Below are 20,001 nucleotides of genomic sequence, written 5' to 3'. Positions count from 1 at the left end.
AGCGCTAGAATGTGGCGCTGGGTCACCCGGGGACACGGAGCGAGGAGAGGCTGGTGCACCTGCTGAGGATCCAGCTAAGTGACACCCATTCGGTGCATAGGTGTCACTTAGCCCTGACTCGAGAAGAAAGTGAAACTTAGAGTTTTAAAGGGGAGTCATGTGGCACTTTTTTTGGGGGGGGATCTTTTTTTCAATCTGATCCATCCGTACATACAGTGCACGTTTGTCCTGTGCAGCGTGTACGCTCGAGATGATGTGCTATTACTTTACAGATTGAAGGGGAGGAGGTAAGCTATAAATAAATACAGATTCCATGGTATCGTGATTTTTCTTCGGGCGCACATACCCGACACACCCCTCTCTCCTGTAGCCGGACATGGGAGGATTAACATTGTAAGACGAAGCACAAGTGAGTTGATTTACAACTCATTATGCAGACCAGGGCTACTTTATTTCTCAAGTGGTCACATTCTCAGAAAGCTATGGGACTTAAGGGCGGCTGGACATTTTCCCTGAACCCCTCGACACCTTTCTGGCCTCATGAATTAACACAATTTTGTCTTTTTTTGTTTTTTTTGTTGTAAATGTACATTTAGTGGCTACAATGTCTGACATACACTCCAGATGTGACACTATAACGATATGCTCCGTGGAAGAAAAACTCTTCAGGTCCAATTCTGTGGCTGGTTCAGATGAGGTTTAATCACTGACAGTGGAGAAAGGAAAATACAGCGTTGCGATACAGTCCATTCTAAATAATGTGGGGCAAGGGAGAGCTTCATACACAGAACCAAAGGGGAGGTCTAAACAGTGGATTTGCATAGATTCACTACCAAGAGGAAGAGACGTCCTGAGAAAACAGAAAGGTGTGACTTCTCGGGACAGCTAGACTATGTCACAACAGGGTTCATTCATCAAGGCCTTGATCAAGTATGTGAGATAAAGATGTTTCGGAGACAGATCAAAGGTCTTCTTATCAGAATAACAAGTCAACCACAATCAAATAGGGGCAGCAGGACATTTGATGAGTACAAGAGAAAGGAATATTAGTATGAGATTAAAATAAGAACTGTAAGGTAACGCATTTTCTTCTACACCCCTTACCCCTGGTTCCTGTATATGTTCACCACCTAAAGTTCCGGATGAACAGACTGCAGTAGTGCTGATGAGTTGGATTGAGGCTGCTATGAAACACAAGTATGCATAAAGAGCTGTTTTTCCACAGTAACCATAGTAACTCTCAGTCCTGCACAGTGTGATGCTGACTGAGATTACTCTAATCAACGTGCATGGGAATAAATGACAATATAATAGATAAAGCGATTAACCCGACCCTGCATGTCTCGGGACTGTGGGAGGATAACCAGAGTTTACAGGGAGACCATGCTAACTCCACACAGAAGACACCATCATACTATTTAAATTGCCCTTCCTCTGGGGCTCTCTGAGCTCTTTAGACCAATATACTGTAACAAATATGTTACAAAGTGCTCCTATTTTCTTTCTCCCACTGTACAATAACATTCAGGTGCTCAAATCTACCCGTCCCTCAGGCCTTCAGTGGTGGGGAGGCTACTTGGTGGTTAGAGGGAACGTTCATGTCTGCAGCAGTTACAGCTACTGGCCACTAGATGACGCCATATTTAACTCTAAACTGCAACTAAAATCCCAATCCAGTTATTCTGGTTATTTGAGCCCTGTGGGATGTTACTCTCATTAAAGATGCTGGACATTTTAAGAAGTTGAACTGATGGTTATTGATTGTTTGATTAAGATACGATAAGTTGATCTTTCATTATTAGATATTTACAGAATTACAGCAGCAAAGGGGATAGTGCAACAAAAAAATGTTAAATTATATATTTCAGATTTATTCCTTCATTTTTCTGTGCATTATATATCTGCTTATATTTATATCTGTACATGGTTGTCAAAGTTATGTTGACCTTTTGCCTTTTGTTTTCTTGCTTTAGTTGTATGTCTTTTTCTGTGTATGTATATTCATAAAGCCAGAGTCCAATTCCTTTTATGTGTTCACACTTACTTGGCCAATTAATGAAAAATGCAAAAGATAAGAAAATATTATGATGAAGATTTTATCCTGTGGGTAATGGGGGCGGGACTAGATAAGCCTTGGCTTCTCCTGCTTTCCCTATCGGCCATGTGTATTGTATTATTGATGTGTGATGATGACGATTTAATTGACATGCCCGAAATAAATAAATAAATAAATAAAGCTGATTCTGATTCTGAACAAGAGGCAAAAAGAACACATTTAATTAATAAATAACAATAAATACATTATAAATAAATAAGACTAAAAATACTAAATATAAACATGTAATTGTAGATGACTGAGTGGTTGATTGTGGCGGTTGATGGTTCAGTGTCAATTTAGCCTATGGAAATCATATTAATGCAACTTTATTGTATTTAATCTAAGTACTGATTTAAGTGACGTATGAGTCATGAGGGGGGCGGGGTCATACCCTTAAAGAACAACAACCTTCCATTGCAGGAAAAGCACTGGTTGTACTTCACGGATGAGTAACGTTTAAATTGTTACCTTTGACGGAGTTAAAGGTAAGACTTCTCGTTGTCGGCATAATGTTATTTTAATGCTAGCTTACGTTAGCTAACAGTCTAAGGCGTTTAAACGTAACTTTGACGCAGCGCTATCTATCGGTGTAAAACAATAATAATAATAATAATAATAATAATAATCAACGCTGCATTAAAGTCACACGGTTCTGTTGGTAGTTAGTCTACTGCTGAAATGTGCTTCACACCGACATATTAACGTTAATGTCTGTTAACGTAACGTTAGCATTCGTGTTTAAGCTAGCGCACAAGTAATGTAGGAAAAGTAATCGAGTGTCGATAAACTCAAACTACCAGCCAGTTAAAGATCTGCTAATGAGGAACTGGTTCACTGAATGAATGCCGCACCCATGTTTAACCTAATAGTTAGAGAAATATCTTCTCTATTACATACACGGCTGATCGATATTTTTATATTTTATATTTCTCATTATCGATTGATCTATTGATTTTTTTTATTTTGGTTAATGATGGCTCTTAAGTTTTTGACCTGTCTAGAATAGTGAAAGTTGACTTGCATAAATTCCTAGAGCTCAAGGTGACATCTCCAAATGTTTTGTTTGGTCCAAAACCCCAAAGATATTCAGTTTTATAATTATTATTATTATTATTATTATTATTATTATTATTATTATTTATAATTAATTATATAAATCATAGATGAGCAGCAAATCATCCGATTGTAGAAACAAGAACAATGAAGGGTTGGTGTCTGGCTTGATGTGTCACCAAAACCAATTGTGTACATTTGATTTTTTTTTTTTCAGCCCTAGTCACAATAGTATATAATTAATTTTCATTAACAGATAATGACCATTCTCTTAAATTCCAATGCTTTGTTTTGACAGATGGCTGCAGCTCTGGCCAACAGGGCGATTGGAGCCATCGTAGGATCGGCAGTTGCAGATGCAGCAGGTAATGAGGGTAAAAGTGTGTCAAACTGTGGGGTTCATTGCATCTTCATGTAGTCCAACCAGTTTTAATACTCTTAAAGGATCTCTTTTTTTCAACAATCAACAGGCATGTTACCCTGAAAGACATAAAAGTGGTTTTGCTTTTCCATACTCACTACTAATTTGAATTATTTTCTGTTTATGATCAGAATGCAATTAACCATGCTGACTCATCCCACAACAGCGCAGCCCCTCCACTGGGTGTATGACCGCCAGAAGTTACAGGCGATTCTGGATCAGGATCCGAACCCTGAGTTCCGCTCTGAGTCGGCCAACCCTTTCTACACGAGGAAGACGGGCCAGCAGAGCTGCTACGGAGACCAGGCCTTTGTCCTGCTGGAGTCCCTATCCGAGTGTGGAGGTATGCTTGCATCTTCATTTATCTTATAGACTACCTCACGAAAACTGTTGTTTAAGGAGAAACAACACCTGAGTTATCCCAACATTAGACCCTCACTGTAGAAAACATAAGTTTTATATCTCACGCCTCACCAATGCAAAGGTCCTGTTTGCAATATTATCTATGTGCAATTAAGTTTTTGTTTGCTGCTGTGTAATTTCTGCAACCTGTATGTTCAGGTCTGGATGTTGAAGATCTGAAGCAGCGCACGCTGAAATTCTTTGGGCCGGGATCAGAGTACGACACGCCGGTCAATGATCCGTACAGAGACAGAGGAGGTAGGAGAACGATCCTGGAAGAGGGGGGGGAGTCATTTCACTTAGTAAGGTGGGAGTACTGATGATGTGTTTGCCCTTGTGCACACCAGGGCCGAGACCTCAGCTGCCCATCCAGGGGCCGTGGAGACATGCGAGCCTGAAGAGCTTCCTGAAGAATGTGGATGCAGGAAAAGAGGAGACAGGTTCAGCAGCGCTTCCATTACAAACACTAAGATATGACTGAGAGGAACAGCTCTAACGAGTTTGTTGTTAATCCCACAGGCTGTGAGAACGACTGTCAGATTGATGGAATAACCAAACTGGCTCCCGTAGTGGCTTTTTATGCCGGGAAGCCTGACATGCTGGAAAAGGTGGAGCAGGCGGTCCGTGTCACCCAGAACAACGATGAATGTGTGGCAGAGACTCTAGCAGCTGCAAGGTCAGCGTGTTTATCATATACATAACTTATTACTATTTTAATGTTCTGTCACTGATGAGAATACTGTTCATTTCTGAATCCTGGCATCTGAAACAAATACTAAATGATAAAAAAAAGACGTGGAATTTCCATCGTCTACATTAAAAAAGGAAAAGAAACAGTGGAGTATTTACGTTAGGAAGTTCTTAATGCTGACTCTTCCTCACAGAAAATGCTCGACAGCATCACAAAATGGTTTTAATCCTCAAAACAAACTGTTTACATGTACTTATTGTTTGCTTGGTTGTTTATTATAATGCATGATAAACAAACGTTTTAGCATAGAATGTGAGATATTAAGTAGCGTTTACATTTCCTTTATGGAGAAGTTAAGCAGCCAAGTAAAAATGTCCAAATTCAAACTTCTAAGTAACATCCTCAAACTCGAGATATAATGGTTCAAATGATTCACAAAACTGAATTATAAAATGGTTTGTTCATTGATTGATTTATTTATATCCAGGTTCTTGGAGCACTTCATCCTGAATGGACCTGATCCAAAAGCCTTGGACTCTGTGCTCGCTCAGCTCAGTGACCCAAACAGGAAGCAGCCCCAGGATCTGGACAAGGCAGTCATTGGTGTGTGTGTGTGTGTGTCTCTGTGTGTGTGTCTCTGTGTGTGTGTGTGTGTGTGTGTGTGTGTGTGTGTGTGTGTGTGTGTGTGTCTGTGTGTGTCTGTGTGTGTCTGTGTGTGTCTGTGTGTGTGTGTGTGTGTGTGTGTCTTTGTGTGTGTGTGTGTCTCTCCAAAGTCACAGGACTGAGTCATGAGATTCAATGATTAACCCTGACACGTGTGGAGTTTAGTATACTGAGTAGTTACTATGTTTCTTAAAAAAAAGAAAACCTGAACTGAATCTGTTTAATGCATCTTTACATGTTTACCTACTTTTTCTGATTTATTCCAGGGCACATTCACCAGGTGAAGGATAATCTATCAAAGACTCCTCAGGAGCTCATCCCCACTGTGTTCCCAAACACATGAGGTATCCTCACAAAGCTCGTTTGTCTCTCTTTCATCAGTGGCTCGCACTTTTAAGAATCAGATATCAGTAATCCAGTACTTCCTCTGACTTGTCATATTCTGTATTAAGCACATTTTGAGAAACGATGTCATAATGCCCTCACGCCATTCATGCTGATGTTTTATCCATTTTTCAGGTTTGCCTGGTGCGTTCCAAGCAGCGCTGCATGGAGTCCTGACAGCCAAACACTATGAGCAGGCTGTCCGGGATACCATGAGCTGTGGGGGATGCACCTGTAGCAGAGGGTCCTTCATTGGAGCCTGTCTTGGGGCTCAGGTATGACTGTGTGCTCATCCTTACATTCATTATATTTAATGTTGTGCCAGTATTGCATGCCTGATGATTTATAAAATGTGCTATTTGACTTCTCACAGATTGGATATGAGGGAATTCCAGCTTCCTGGAAATCCAAAACCCTGCATTATGACACCGTGTTGGAGCGCGCCAAGAAGATAACCAAACAACACCAGTAGTTGTTGTCTTTTTATGGCGGTGTAATGTCCGGTGTAAATCAGAGGAGGCTGAGAACAAAATGAAAAACTGTTGAGCTTTTACAGAACAGCGAATGAAGGTTCTTGCCTAAACTGTTGGACGGCAGGAGCCCGATGTTTTTGTCTCTGATGAAGTTAAACATGTTGGTTCAGATGTTCAGTAGCTTTTTCTGTAATAAAGTAATTTTGAAAAAAACATTGTATGGAGAATCATTTGTGCAGCCTTTGTCAACCAAGTATGGTAAACATCATCGTTATGCAGATGATACATTATAATTATTGCAAGGATTCTTATAATAGAAGATAACTTTTCAATATATATTTTTTTTGTTGCTTTTTTTCAATTGGAGTTCTTAAATATGATATATATAATATATCATTACCGTATTTGTGCTACAAATGGTCTTTAAGGATTGAAATATAAAATTTGGATTATAGTTGTGATTTTGGGGGGTAAATCAAAGAAACTATCTCCCAAATCGTTTTTCAACATGTTAACTTGAGGATATACATATTTTAATATTCTGACATGGACACTCAGTACTGCTATGTGAACCCTTTTTTAATGTTGTTATATTTTGTAAACAAAACGATAGGTATAAGAATGCTATGTGTAACAATTTATTTACTTATACTAATATATTAACAAATACAAATACATTACAAATAAATCTTAGATTGTAATTAAATCCCATGTTTCGTTTTTGTTTTTACGCAGGAAAAAAATGTAAATGTAACCGCAAATAAATGAATAAATCGGGAGTGGTGACGTATTCCCAGGGACTAAATCAAACAAGTAACACCCGTTTAACTGCAAATTCGAAAAAAAAGAGGATTGTCCCAAAGAACTAAAAGCAGCAAAGCATAGGGAAAAAGTGAGCTTCACGGTAGGGAACATGTTGCAAAGATCAGAAGGCATTAGGAGGTATGAGAGCAAGTACTTGAGGGAAACAGGATTAATGGATAGGGTTTAACATTTATTTATGTATATTATTACTATTAATATATATATATATATATATTTGTCATCTATCCTAACTGCACGTCGAATGTACCATACTCCAGTCCGGTAGGTGGCGGCAATGCACCTGTAAACTGGATGCCAGCCGCCAATCAAATCCAACAGAAGAAGAAGAAGAGGATTGTCCCACCGCGGCCTCCGTAGCGGAGTCTGACGACAGAGTTGTAGTTTCAGCAGCAACACTGTGGGCACCTGGGAGTCAAACATGGCCGGTAGAGCAAAACAGAGCCGTTCGGGCTCCGGCATTTCGGGCAGGAAAGGCGCCGAGGAGCAGGAGGAGGAGGAGCAGCCGCTGCAGGCCGTTCTGGTCGCTGACAGCTTCAACCGGAGGTTTTTCCCGGTGACCAAAGACCAGCCGCGGGTAAGGCAGCGAGCTAAGCTAACGGTAGCGCTAATGGAAGCTAACTGACGTCCACGCTGTAAACAGTGACTGACGCTGATGCGACCATTTAAACAGAGCTTACATTTTAAACCCTTAGTCGAACACTTGTGATGTTTTATTTGTTTAATGAAGCTCGAGCACTTATTTCCACCGTGACGCTGCAGTTACCTCACTCATGACATCTGTCACGTTTTACTATGACGACAGGCGCTGCTGCCGCTGGGTAATGTGGCCATGATCGACTACACCTTGGAGTTCCTCACCTCCACCGGCGTGCAGGAGACGTTTGTCTTCTGCTGCTGGATGGCCAGTAAAATCAAGGAACACTTGCTGTAAGTTTTATAAAACAAAAACAAAAAAACAAATGCTGTGTGTGCAAATTGAGATGTTGACCTGCTGTTGTGTCTGACAGGAAGTCGAAGTGGTGTCGACCCAGCTCTCCAAACACAGTCCACATCATCACCTCGGAGCAGTACCGGTCCCTGGGGGACGTGCTCCGGGACGTGGATGCGAAGTCCCTCTTGCGCTCGGACTTTGTGTTGGTCTACGGAGACGTTGTGTCGAATATCGACATCAGTCAGGCAGTGCAAGAGCACAGGTGAGATCTAATAATGTGTATAATTATGCGATCAGGAGAAAAAGCCATCTCTTTAACACGGCTGCGTCGTTTCTCAGGCATCGTCGAAAGGTCGAGAAGAACATCTCGGTGATGACGATGATGTTCAAGGAGTCGTCGCCGGGTCACAAGTCCCGCTGCGAGGAAGACGATGTCATCGTCGCCATAGACGGAAAGAGCCAGCGGATTTTACACTACCAGAAGACGCAGGATCTCAAGAGGCTACAGTTCCCCATGGTAGGAGGGTCTCTCTTCTTTTAACCACATCTTTGAACTTACTTGGACTTTTTGATTTGATCGCTCCTGTTTTTTTTTTTACAGAACATTTTCCACAATGGAAGTGACGAGTTTGAAATCAGACACGACCTCCTGGACTGTCACATCAGCATCTGTTCCCCACAGGTTAGTGTCCAATCAGAGACGGGAGCTAATGAACTCATTAGCGATGGAGCTAACAAGGGTTTTTCCTCTCTCTTTTTCAGGTTGCTGAGCTCTTCACTGACAATTTTGACTACCAGACTAGGAACGACTTCGTCCGAGGAATGTTGGTCAACGAGGAGGTACAGTGAAACTTGGATCTCGTTACGCCATAGATGCCCGTTCAGCACATAATACGGTTTTATTTTCTGATTAGATTCTGGGCAACCAGATACACATGCACACCACCAAGGACGGCTACGGCGCCCGAGTGTCCAACCTCCTCATGTACGACTCGGTGTCGTCGGACCTCGTGCGGCGGTGGGTGTACCCCCTCACCCCCGAGGCCAACTTCACGGACCAGAAGGGACGGAGCTGCACGTATTCTCGCCACAACGTCTACCGGGGGTCCGGAGTGAGCCTCGGCCACGGCAGCCAGATGGAGGAGAACGTCCTCATCGGCTGTGGCACGAGCATCGGCGCCAACTGTTACATTTATAACAGCGTCATCGGCAGCAATTGCACCATAGGTGAGCTCCTCTAACCGGGAGTATGCAAAATGAAAAAAAAGTGCTTAAAAGTTGGAGATTATGTAATAAAAGGTGTTATTTTTTATCACGACAGGTGACGATGTAACCCTGGACCACGCCTACATCTGGAACAACGTTCACATCGCGAGCAAAGTGGGGATCAGCCAGTCTGTGGTCTGCGACAAGGCCGTGGTCAAAGAAGGCGTGAAGCTGAATAAACAGTGTGTCCTGGCGTATAACGTAAGCAAAGCGTGCCTCGTCATCGTTTTATTCATCATCCATCCATTGAGGGTGCAGAGCTGCTGCTCACTTTGTCTGCACACTCTTGAGATGTCTCCAACCCCTCAACTGATCCAGCAATTAAAAAACAAACAATTCTATCGTTTCAAAAGTGACAAAACTCAACTTTGAATCTGTTTCAAATTTCTTTTTCTTCTTTGCTGGTTTTCAAGGTGGTGATCGGACCAAACATCTCCCTCCCCGAGGGCACCGTGGTGTCCATGCACCATCCAGAGGAAGAGGAGGAGGAGGATGATGATGAATTCCTGAGTGACGATGCCGAGGTCGGTCATAGCAAGGACAAGGCCAAACTGAAAGGTGTGTGTTGGACAACAAAATGAGAACAAAATGCTTAAGTGTTTGTTGGTAACGAGCTTGTTTCTTTCTGCGCTCCAGCGTTCAACCCGGCGGAGGTCGGCGCGGAGGGAAAAGGCTACATCTGGAAGGCCGGCAGCCTGGATGACACGGAGGATGAAGAGCTGTCGCACTGTCTCTGGGGTAAAGATGGCAGCGTGGCTGGCTTGGTAAGTTCCCATGATGCTTTAGTCCACGTCTCAGCGGCCTGGCTTCTGTTTCCTGTGCGGCAGGTCTGGAGTTGAATCAGGACCCTGAGAGTGAAAGCGAGGACAGCGAGCCTGATGACACTGATGACCCGGTGATCCCCTCCCCCGAGATGGACGACGTCAAAGGTGAGAATTGTTCGTTTCAGCTGTCTGTTGGAACCACATCGCTGCCCCCTACTGGCCAAAGAGACAAAATACAGACAAAAAAAAAACGGACAAAATCGAAAGTCTTATGATGCCTTCACGTGCTAGTTGGAAGGTCGTACTTCCCACTTGTGAAGTCGGAGTATGTCATGAATGGGAGACTGTCATGTTCAAGTGCTTTGTTTTTAGGATGAATTGACACACTTGTGGACATGAGGTGTGATGTCACCTCCTTTAAAGCCTTTTTATGCTAATGTAATAACTTTGCACCACACTAGCAGACTGTAGTCCATTTGTCCATAGAATCTATGTCAAGCTAAGTGTACAAGGATAACAGATTAATACTATGTACACAAGCGGATAATACTTGTTGCACTGTTAAAAAGGTTCTGGTCACACCAACTGGGGAACTCAAAATATTCCCCGACTCAAAGTTATGACCTCATGTGCAATTTCTGAGTTGGCAACTTGTATTTACCGTAATCTGATACCACTTGAAGGCAGCAAGAATATCAGGAAATACAACAATCGCATAACAAACGGCTGAGTCCCTTGTAACTTCCCCTTGTAACTTCCCTGTTTAAAAAAATAATAGTGTATTAGTCATCGAATTTCTTTACTTTTAGCTCAGGATCGGGGGGGGGGGGGGGGGTGGATTAGATCCCTAGACCCCTCTTAAATCACCCCAGTCAGATTGTTTTTACTACTAACGCCTATTAATATACCTTAACTCTTTATATGCATATTTGATATTAAGTTTAAACACTTCTTTCAGCCATTACACAGCATTAAAAATAGAAAGTAGGGTTATCACCAGTCACTGTATTAAAGTTAAACCAATCTGTTTAACATCATCTCTTTCCACTGAGATGATATTTGTATTTGTGTGAGGACTTCAGCCCACATGTTGTGTGTCTGGGATGAGACGTCCTCCTCTCTGACCCTCGTTTTTCGGTCTGTTTGTGTGTGAAGTCTTCCAGTTGGAGGTGCTGGGGACTCTGCAGAGAGGGATCGAGGAGAACATCAGCTTTGACAATCTCGTACTGGAGATCAACTCTCTCAAGTAAGGAAGAACCTGAGGGGGAAAAAAGCCTCACAGTTGTATCGCTGTCTTTTTAAAAGTGATTTGGTTTTTGCACATTCGGTTTGAATAAACTGTTTGTCTTCAGGTACGCCTACAACATCACCCTGAAGGAGGTGATGCAGATTTTAACCCGAGTGGTGCTGGAGTACCCGTTCCAACAGCAGGGCCCACAGCTCACCCCGTCACAATACGTCGCTCTGCTCCTGCCGGTGAACACCCTTTTATTTTCGGCTCACGTCCCCTCAGATCCTCGGGGTTTATTTACACTCTTGTCGTTGTCCTTCTCTCAGTTGCTGAAGAAATGGGCGCCGGTGTTTAAGAACTATGTGAAGAGAGCACAGGACCATCTGGACTGTCTGTCCGCCTTCGAGGAACACTTCCTGGATCAGGAGAGTCACTGGGCTGCTATGGTCAAGGTCAGGATCCGTCGACACACTCGTGCATACACATCGAGCATCAGGAACTACGTGCTCCGCGGTTGCACCAAGCCTGGAATGTGCCCAGTTCTGAAGAAGCTGTGGCTGTTTGTTTGTTTTCCACACCCAGATCCTGATGAACATGTACCAGCTGGAGATCCTGGAGGAGGAGATGATACTGCGCTGGTTCTCACAGGGAGCCACCACGGACAAGAGCAGGCAGCTCCGCAAGAACCAGGGGGTAAGTACAGTAGACGCACGGGACTCTACTCTATAACATCTGTTGTAATAAAACAGTCATTAATATGAATGATAAGCTTGTTTTGCAAAGAGGAATATGTTTCATTATCTGACCTGTCTAGCTAGTCTTGCTATATATTTTACAAAATCCTGGAGCCCCCTTCATTCATGACATTTCTCAAATTAGTTGAATGTTTTGCTTTCTGTTTTATCTCGGTTTGTCACTTCTCACGTCCACTAGCACCCGTGCTGGATTTTTTTCACATTCCTGTTCTGATGTATGTTTTTTTTTCTCTCCCAACAGCTTCAGAAGTTCATCCAGTGGTTGGAGGAGGCGGAGGAGTCTTCAGAGGAGGAAGGGGATAAATGAGGAGCGCTTAAAGGAAGGACAAAGGCGACTGTAAAACTTGAGAACTGTTGTTTGAATGAAGGGATTCAGGCCGCTGGTTTTACCCTCCGCGGCAGCTTTCTGCCACCAACATCCACCAGGACACATTTAAAATCTCACGGTGCTACGTCACGTAAGAGCCGTGCACTATGACCGTCAATATCCAAAATAAAGAAGAACGACCCTCGGACTGCTGGGAAATGTACCGTCCGTCTCACTTTCTGTCAACAACGCATCTTTCACTCAATATAAAACCGCTGCTTCAAGGTTTTAATAAATTAAACACCACATCGCTGAAAATGATTCACAGTAAAACATCACAATAAAGAGGAATTAATCTGCTAAATAAAGTCCAAATCATGTTAAAGTTGGATTTTATTTCCACCCTGTTTGGATGTGAGATATCAGTGATTCGTTTGATCAGGTTCACAGTTAAAACATAAGAATACTGTGAAAATAAGGGATCGATTTCACCACATAACTCCTTAAACTTACTGATTTTATCTTTCACAAAAAACAATCATGACAAAAACTAAAATGATCCCTTTTATAAAGTAGTTCTGACCTCCAATGAATATGATCTTGTAGCGAGCCTCCATCATTTACCTCGTTATAAAGTAGACAACCTTATAACTAACCTTAACACTGGATAAAAACTTGGAACTAAATATTTGACAACAGTTTATACATAATTAGAATAGTAGTTTCTCTAAAATGCTGCGTTTCCAATATGTTTCCGTCCAATGTGGTTGGGTTTGGTTTTTAGTCGATGCACCTGCCGTGACACCTTATCTAAGCATCGGATGGTGCTGTGGAATCTAAGGTGAACACCCGAGGCAGTGTTGGGACATCCAAGAAGCCGTCACGCAGCTTTCCGAGCTGTCAAACCTGCAGCGAGGTCTACTTCGTCTTGTCATCCTGTTTTCCCAGCATGCCGTACACGACCGCGGCGAGGAGAGAAGCCCCCGTGATGCCGGTGGCGGCCGTCAGTGTCTTCCACATGCTGGCTGAGTTCTCGTGCCCGTCCATGAAGCTCTTGTAGTCGGAGGGCACCAGGATGTACTTGCGGCCGTCCTGCGGGGCCTGCAGCCTCATCACCTGACCCCCCTCCAGCACCACCTCGCCGAAACCGGTCAGGGTGCTCCCCACCCGCAGCAGCTCCTCGCTCTCCTCCATCCCCACCGCTCTCTCCCCGCTGATGTTCTGCATCACCACGTTCACCAAGCCCTCCTCAGCACGCCGCACTTTGTAGTAGACCCTGTCCAGGTAGGACCCGGAGGCCTCCAGGGGGTTTTGGATCTTCACACACAGGTCAGTGATGTAGGCCCCGGGGCTGATCAGGCTGAAAGGCACCGAGTTGTTGGTTTCTTTTCTGTTCGATGTCCGAGAATTCCTGGAGGAAAGCAGTCAAAGTGTTTTTAAACGGGCAGATAAATCAGAGACACTTTGGTTTCATTGAGGTTTTTAACGTACCACGTGTTGGTGAGGGAGTTCCAGTATTTCCATTTCTCCTCCACGGCTATCTTCTGAATCACACCAAAGTATCGCGGGACAAACTTGCTGGCCAGAGGCTCCCCGTCCGGCTGCACAACACCTCAAAGACAAGACATGCAGGAAACGGTAAGACATCTGTGACTCATCCCATTTTCTTTTTCTTTTTTTTTTAATGCACATTTTTAGAAATGATATACCTTCTACAGCAACATACTGAAGTTTTTTTTGAGGAGATGATTTCAGTACTCTGACCAAATGTTCATCTGGCTTGAAAAGAGGTATTTCCTTAAAAAAAAAAAGTAAAGTAAAAATATTCAATAAGCATTTTTAAATCATTCCAAGCCGCTGTGGGTACTTTAACATGACACAAACAAACATGTCGGTTACTTGCCTTAAGTTTTTTTAATTCTTCTTTCTTTTCTTGGTATAAATGGTAGAAAAGTCGAGAAAAGGCGAAGCTCGAGCAGGCGCCGATCAAAACCAGCGGGTTCACAGCAGAGTCGCCCATTTCTGTGACCTATGAAGGTCCCGGTAAACTGCTGCACAGACACGAGTCACATGAGTAGAAGTACGTCGAAGAATACCTGAGATAAAGGACAGATATGTGGAATAAAACGTACCTGTCAAAAGTAGCAGGAAAACCCCTCAAACACCTGCAGTTCGGTCCCATAAACCGAAAACAAAACCTGTAATTACGCTGGCTTCATTTCCTTGTTTGCGCATGACGCGTCACGATTCATCAGCCAATAGGGAACGAGCAGCATTTTTAGTTGTTGTTGCTTGTTTAACCACCAGGGGGAAGCATACATCCAAGGTTTAAACACGTCTACTGTTGGATTCTTTAACATTTACACTGTTTAGTTTGATATTTAATAATGCTTGCATTATATTTATGTTAAATATGTTTTCATTTGGGCTCGAACTCACTCTTTATTTGCTTATAAGACTTCAATGTGATCATTGTATGTAAGTAAAAATAAAATAATAATTTTATTAGGAAATGTACAGTATTACAGCAGCAAAGTAATGGCAATAAGTAGGTAAAAGGTGTATTAAATGAAATATAATTGTGGACAGAAGTTGAGTTCACATTATTGCACACATGAAAGAGGATATAATGTGATATCTGCACAGAATCCTGATAATACACAGTGTTGTCGAGTGATAATGACATTGTACATGAATGAGTGAGTCAAGTAGTACAGAATAGCTTTATTTTCTTGTGGAAATCAAACAATTTGAGAGTTCAACTGAGCTCCAGCTCACTTTGCTCTGAAGCATTTATTCAAGTATTCTCTCCTCGTGGAGGTACTTCACTCGATTTCCATGTCATGCTACTTTATACTTCTACTTCACTGCATTTCAGAGGTAATTGTTGTACTTTTTACTCCACTACAGTTAGTCAGGTTGCCAATCAAGTCCCTGCAAACAGGTGTTTACAATATGTCTGCTCAGACCTCGAGTCGGGTGTGAGTCGGGCGGAGCGATGCCGGAAGTTACGTGATGTCACCAAACTGTAAACATCGATGAGTGTGAACAGGGTAGGCACACAGTCCTGGGAAGACACGGGCAACAAGTGGCAACATCTGTGTGGGTGGACGACGGCTGAGCGGAGATTTTACATACAAAGTGTATGATTGCTTTATGAAGTAATGCATTATTACCCATTTAACTACCAAACACTTTGACCAGCTACATTAAAATGCAGCTTAATTGCATTTTTGGAGATTGCAATAGGCTGCATGTGATTGTTTCATTATAATGACTTTTAGCGGCCTGAAGATATCAAGTCGTTTTGTAGAGCATGATCTCATGACCTCTCAGATTGACCTCGTGTGATTCCCCAGAGAGATCCAGATCACCTGAGTCCACTCAACAGCGATTGTGTCTTTAACCAAAGTTGCCAGCGTTGTTACGCCTCATGCATCAAACAGTAAAGCGTCACAGACTTTGCCAGCTTCCCCTTTTTCTCTGCCTCTCTGCCTTTGTGCTGAATAGCTGCCTATGTTCTCTTGGCAAACAGTATTTGACAGTGAATACACACCTGTTTTACATGCACGGTCATATCGTCTCCTGTCATTTGGATGTTCACCTGTTGTTTCCATCTCCCTTCTTTTTTTCCCTCCATGCTGTGGAAAATGTTTGTTTTTTTTTGGCAGATATTGAAATAATGGAAAATGTGACCTCAGTTTGTGCACAAACAGCAGCAGATCTTCAGAGGGGCATCTCTGCAGGCGACAGTTCAATTCAACACCTGATGCCCTGAGACGTAATAAAATAATGACGTTACTGTCCTTATTGTTGGAGCCCTTTTCTCTCACAAATATGTGCAGCTTTGGTCCTCCAGACCTGCATGGAACAAACCCCTCTGATGACAGTCTCAACACGTCTCCGTGGAGACGAGCCGGGACTTCACGGATGGATTGATGCGAAACACAGCAACACAATCAGGGTTAAGGTGAAAAGGGTAATCTCTTTGTCTAATAAATAGGATTTGGCTCGTGAACAGTTATCTCATCAGCAGAGAAAAATCCTCTCCGACTCTCACCGCTCTCAATTCTCTCATATTTGTAAAAAAAAAAATTGCACAATTTGGCCCTTCCTCTCGCTGATGAGTGAAAGTGGACAGAAGACACACTCCCCCACGCCTGGACGTTCCTTTCTCTGCTGTATGAAACTGTAATTAAGACAGCGGAAAATGAGAAGCACAGGAGCTGTTTTTATGTTTTGCGTTTATGTTTTTGTGGCTTAGAGATAGAGCAAGAAGTCCTTGAGTCGGTATATCGGTGGTTCGATTCCCAAGGCTCCTCCAGTTTCTCCCTCCAGTGTCGAATATCGACCCCAAATTAACCCTGAAATGTGTGTGAATGAGTATTCGATGAGAGCCAGGATCCATCAGCCTTTGTCATAAGTGTATGAACGTGTGTGAAAGAAGACATGTCGGGTATTTATATGAATGCTGGTCCATTCTCCAGGACATGAACAGACTCTGCAGCCTTGAAAATTGAAGCTGGAGTCCCCAGTAACACAAGTAGGGATGTTTACATGTAAAGAATGCTCACAGGAACAATGCTTGTATGCTAACGCCTTAGCATCTTAGCATGTTGACCTACTAAATAGCACTAAACGGCAAGTACATCTGATGGGAACGGCCTTCCTTTTGCAGGTATCGATGCTGCTTTGACATCAGATTGGTAAAGATGAGTGTGAGTGTTCACATTTTATAATTACAGAGAATTAAAATAATATGCATTGACGATACAACACCCGATCCATGAAAGTTGGTTTTGGCTGATGTGAGGCATCTGTATCGCAATTTTATAATACTTCATTTATTAAATAATTTGCAAACACCACTGTCGACTGGTATGAGAGGAAAGTAAACACTGGTGGTGTCAAACTGTGTATGACACGTAGACAATCTCTGACAGAGATTTCTGACATTTCTTATTTTTACGCGATTGTTTAAAGCGGAACGCAGAGAAACTAGCAAGCTTTCTGCAAATGAAATTCCACAAGATTCCTCAAACATTTGCTTTCATCGTAGACGAAGGTTGTTCTGACGCCCATCGAAGCTTTCATGAGCCTCGGTGAGTCAGGCAGACCAGTAAAACTAAGCTCCGAGCTGCCGCTGGAGGAAAACAAGGAGCGGCTCTGTGCATTGTTTCCAATGTCGCTCTGCAACACGATGACACAGCAACAATCTGATCATCCGTTTGTCACTTTTGCAGAACTTCCAGAGGGAGCACACCTACTGCTTCCCTCTTCCCACATTGCTTTTGATGAGTTATGATACTCTGTTCTTGCTGCAGCCACTTCACCAACATTTGTGTACTACGCGTCATTCTCGGACAATATACAGCTGCTTTATCTTATCTGAGAGCGGAGTTTCAGCTTTGACCAGCTCCATGTTGGGAGAGAAACTGTTTTTTATTGCATGTAGCGAGACTCTGTAACTATACCACGCTTCTATATGGTCTGAGCTCATCGTCACTCAACACGACAGTGTAGGAATACTCCACCTGGAGTGAAAACACAGAGAATCCTTGAATTGAATGCTTGTATTATCAGGTCAACACTTGTCAACACTTGTTGACCTGATAATACAAGCATTAATAAAAATGTGTTGACCTGATAATACAAGCATTTATAAAAACTCAGCGAAACTTTTTCATACTCTCGCGTGAAACTCATGTGATGGCAAGAGCTGGGTAAACACGGCGTTGACGCAGCGCTAGCGTTAGCAGCAGAGGATAGAAGCTATCAGGCGTTCTTTTAAATAAACTCCTGGTGTACTTACAAACTTTCAAATGCCTCGTTTTGTGAGTACAGACCCTATGTGTACTACTGCAGAAGTTTGGTAACATTCCATGCATTATTAGTGGGGTCATTTACGAGATATACACAATGTACCGTTAGCGCTAGTACTAAGCCATTCGGCTGATAGCGGCTATCTTGACCAATGTTGACCATCGCTAAAAATGCTTCCGAGGGGGTATTTGGCTGGATGTCATGGTGGAAATGACCTAGGGTGCATTTCACTCCGAACCATCACTTTAAGCATTTGACATGTTGGAATATAGCTCAGGTGCCCTCCCTTTTCTCTTGTTCATCTATGAGATGTTTCTTCACCTTGATTGGACTCCACCTGTGGTCAATTCAATTGATTGGACATGATTTGGTGGCACACAGCTGTCCTCATGAGGTCTCACAGCTGACGTTGCAAATCAGAGCAAAATCCAAGCCATGAGGTGGAAGGAACAGCCTGCAGAGGACCTGCTCTTCCACAAAGGTCACCTTCTCCTGGTTGCTTTCGGAGAAGACCTTTTTTGTCTGGAACTTTGCTCAAAGGAAGTCAAATTCAACAGGTTCTGATAACATTTCCTCAGCTGGTCGAGCTTCGACTCCTGCTTCTCCTCTTGGGTTCTAGATGTCAAACCAACCAAGGTCAAGCTTCGACTCCTGCTTCTGCATGGTTTGGTCTCTTTGGTCTCTCCTCCTGTGTCTGAGGACGTTTCTTCAGCTGGTCAGCCTTCAAGTCCTCCTCCTGTATAGTTTTGTAGTAGATTAGCCTTTAGCCTTTGATGTCAGTGTGATGTCATCAGAATGGAATGGAATCACTGAAGAAGAAAAAAAAACAGTGATGTCATCAGAATGGAATGGAATCACTGAAGAAGAAGAAAAAAAAAACAGTGATGTCATCAGAATGGAATGGAATCACTGAAGAAGAAAAAAAAACTGTGACGTCATCAGAATGGAGAGGATTAAAGGCCTTTACTCACTGGGGGGCGTGACCAATAAACCATACAAAAGTATTCCCCTGAGGATTTAATGTGAAGTGCTTTTATTGTGAAAGGTACGGAAGGAGTCAAGATTGCTGTTGTAGTTCGGACAGGCCTCTGTTGTTGCACAGGACATCAAACCGGACCAATGACGTAGAGACGGTGACTCCGCTGCACCGCAGCACTGATTCCTAGAGATGAGCTCCAGTTTAAAACACCCAAAATCTGGTAAGGAGTTTGATGAATGATCACATCACGTTCTATGAATATAATAAAGGAAAATAAATGTACAAAGACAAACGATCGACATCACAGATCGTTTTACCAAACTGTATCCTCGAAGGAAAAATGAATGCACTTATAATACATTTTCAGATTAGCGCCACCTTTACCTGATAAATTAAATTGCATCATCATCATCAAATCCAATTTTAGAAAAAAGGCCATCCTGCATCCAGTAAATGTACTTAGTTACTCTCCACCACCGACCCTTTTTCATACGTAGTTACACAAAAAGTAAATGCAACAAGTTGTGATAAAACACATATTACACTAGACGTTTGTGACATTCCATGATAACGCGTGTTTATCACAACCAGGTTATACAGCTAATAAAACACAGACTTGTCGTGTCCTGAAAGTCTGCGTGTTTACACCCTCATCTGCTGACGTTCACAGATGTTCTATCATCGGCTCCTCGTTGGTTGTTCACGCTGAAGCCCGAGGAGGAGGAGGAGGAGGAAGAGGAGGAGGAGGATGTCAGGAGCGGAACGATTCGTCTCCACTAAGAGCGCAAGGACGCGCAGAGTCCGCACGGAGATCCGGATCAACCTACGGCGGATAATCACTCAAACCTTTTACTTATTCTTTTCCTTTTGTTATCTTTAATAGATAGATATAAATATTAAAAACGCTTCAACTACTCTGCAGGATATGTTGGTGA

General features: G+C 42.9%; 3 protein-coding genes across 5 annotated transcripts; 2 read left to right on the top strand and 1 right to left on the bottom strand.

Moving 5' to 3' along the window:
* The first annotated feature begins 2,506 nt into the window (after positions 1-2,506).
* LOC311011985 (crystallin J1C-like) lies at positions 2,507-6,363 on the top strand. Of its 2 annotated transcripts, none has more exons than XM_084007240.1 (10): positions 2,507-2,583; positions 3,450-3,516; positions 3,739-3,915; positions 4,134-4,232; positions 4,322-4,414; positions 4,494-4,650; positions 5,153-5,268; positions 5,595-5,672; positions 5,848-5,987; positions 6,086-6,363. In XM_084007240.1, exons 2-10 carry the CDS (start codon positions 3,450-3,452, stop codon positions 6,182-6,184), a joined length of 1,026 nt encoding a protein of 341 aa, XP_083863366.1. In that variant the 5' UTR covers positions 2,507-2,583; the 3' UTR covers positions 6,185-6,363. The 2 variants fall into 2 exon arrangements, with proteins under 2 accessions (XP_083863366.1, XP_083863365.1); XM_084007239.1 differs by having other exon boundaries at positions 2,517-2,576.
* Positions 6,364-7,393: 1,030 nt separating this feature from the next.
* On the top strand, positions 7,394-12,521 carry eif2b5 (eukaryotic translation initiation factor 2B, subunit 5 epsilon). The gene is made up of 16 exons (XM_084008116.1): positions 7,394-7,584; positions 7,813-7,937; positions 8,018-8,203; positions 8,281-8,458; positions 8,543-8,623; positions 8,704-8,781; positions 8,856-9,168; positions 9,263-9,408; positions 9,621-9,765; positions 9,844-9,945; positions 10,035-10,136; positions 11,127-11,217; positions 11,324-11,447; positions 11,529-11,654; positions 11,785-11,895; positions 12,199-12,521. Exons 1-16 carry the CDS (start codon positions 7,429-7,431, stop codon positions 12,262-12,264), a joined length of 2,130 nt encoding a protein of 709 aa, XP_083864242.1. The 5' UTR covers positions 7,394-7,428; the 3' UTR covers positions 12,265-12,521.
* Positions 12,522-12,639: 118 nt separating this feature from the next.
* Positions 12,640-14,527, bottom strand: mul3 (mitochondrial E3 ubiquitin protein ligase 3). 2 transcript variants are annotated; one of them, XM_084008117.1, is made up of 5 exons: positions 14,397-14,527; positions 14,168-14,315; positions 13,974-14,061; positions 13,756-13,876; positions 12,640-13,675 (listed from the first exon to the last, which is right to left on the bottom strand). In XM_084008117.1, the coding sequence occupies exons 2-5, from the start codon at positions 14,282-14,284 to the stop codon at positions 13,183-13,185; spliced, it is 819 nt and encodes a 272-aa protein (XP_083864243.1). In that variant the 5' UTR covers positions 14,285-14,315; positions 14,397-14,527; the 3' UTR covers positions 12,640-13,182. The 2 variants fall into 2 exon arrangements, with proteins under 2 accessions (XP_083864243.1, XP_083864244.1); XM_084008118.1 differs by having other exon boundaries at positions 14,168-14,312; positions 14,397-14,471.
* Between the last annotated feature and the right edge of the window lie 5,474 nt (positions 14,528-20,001).

Source organism: Eutrigla gurnardus (assembly GCF_963514095.1).
Source record: "Eutrigla gurnardus genome assembly, chromosome: 4".
Lineage (NCBI taxonomy): Eukaryota > Metazoa > Chordata > Actinopteri > Perciformes > Triglidae > Eutrigla > Eutrigla gurnardus.
Note: the sequence above shows the minus strand (reverse complement) of the source record. Positions and strands in the feature narration are given on the sequence as shown.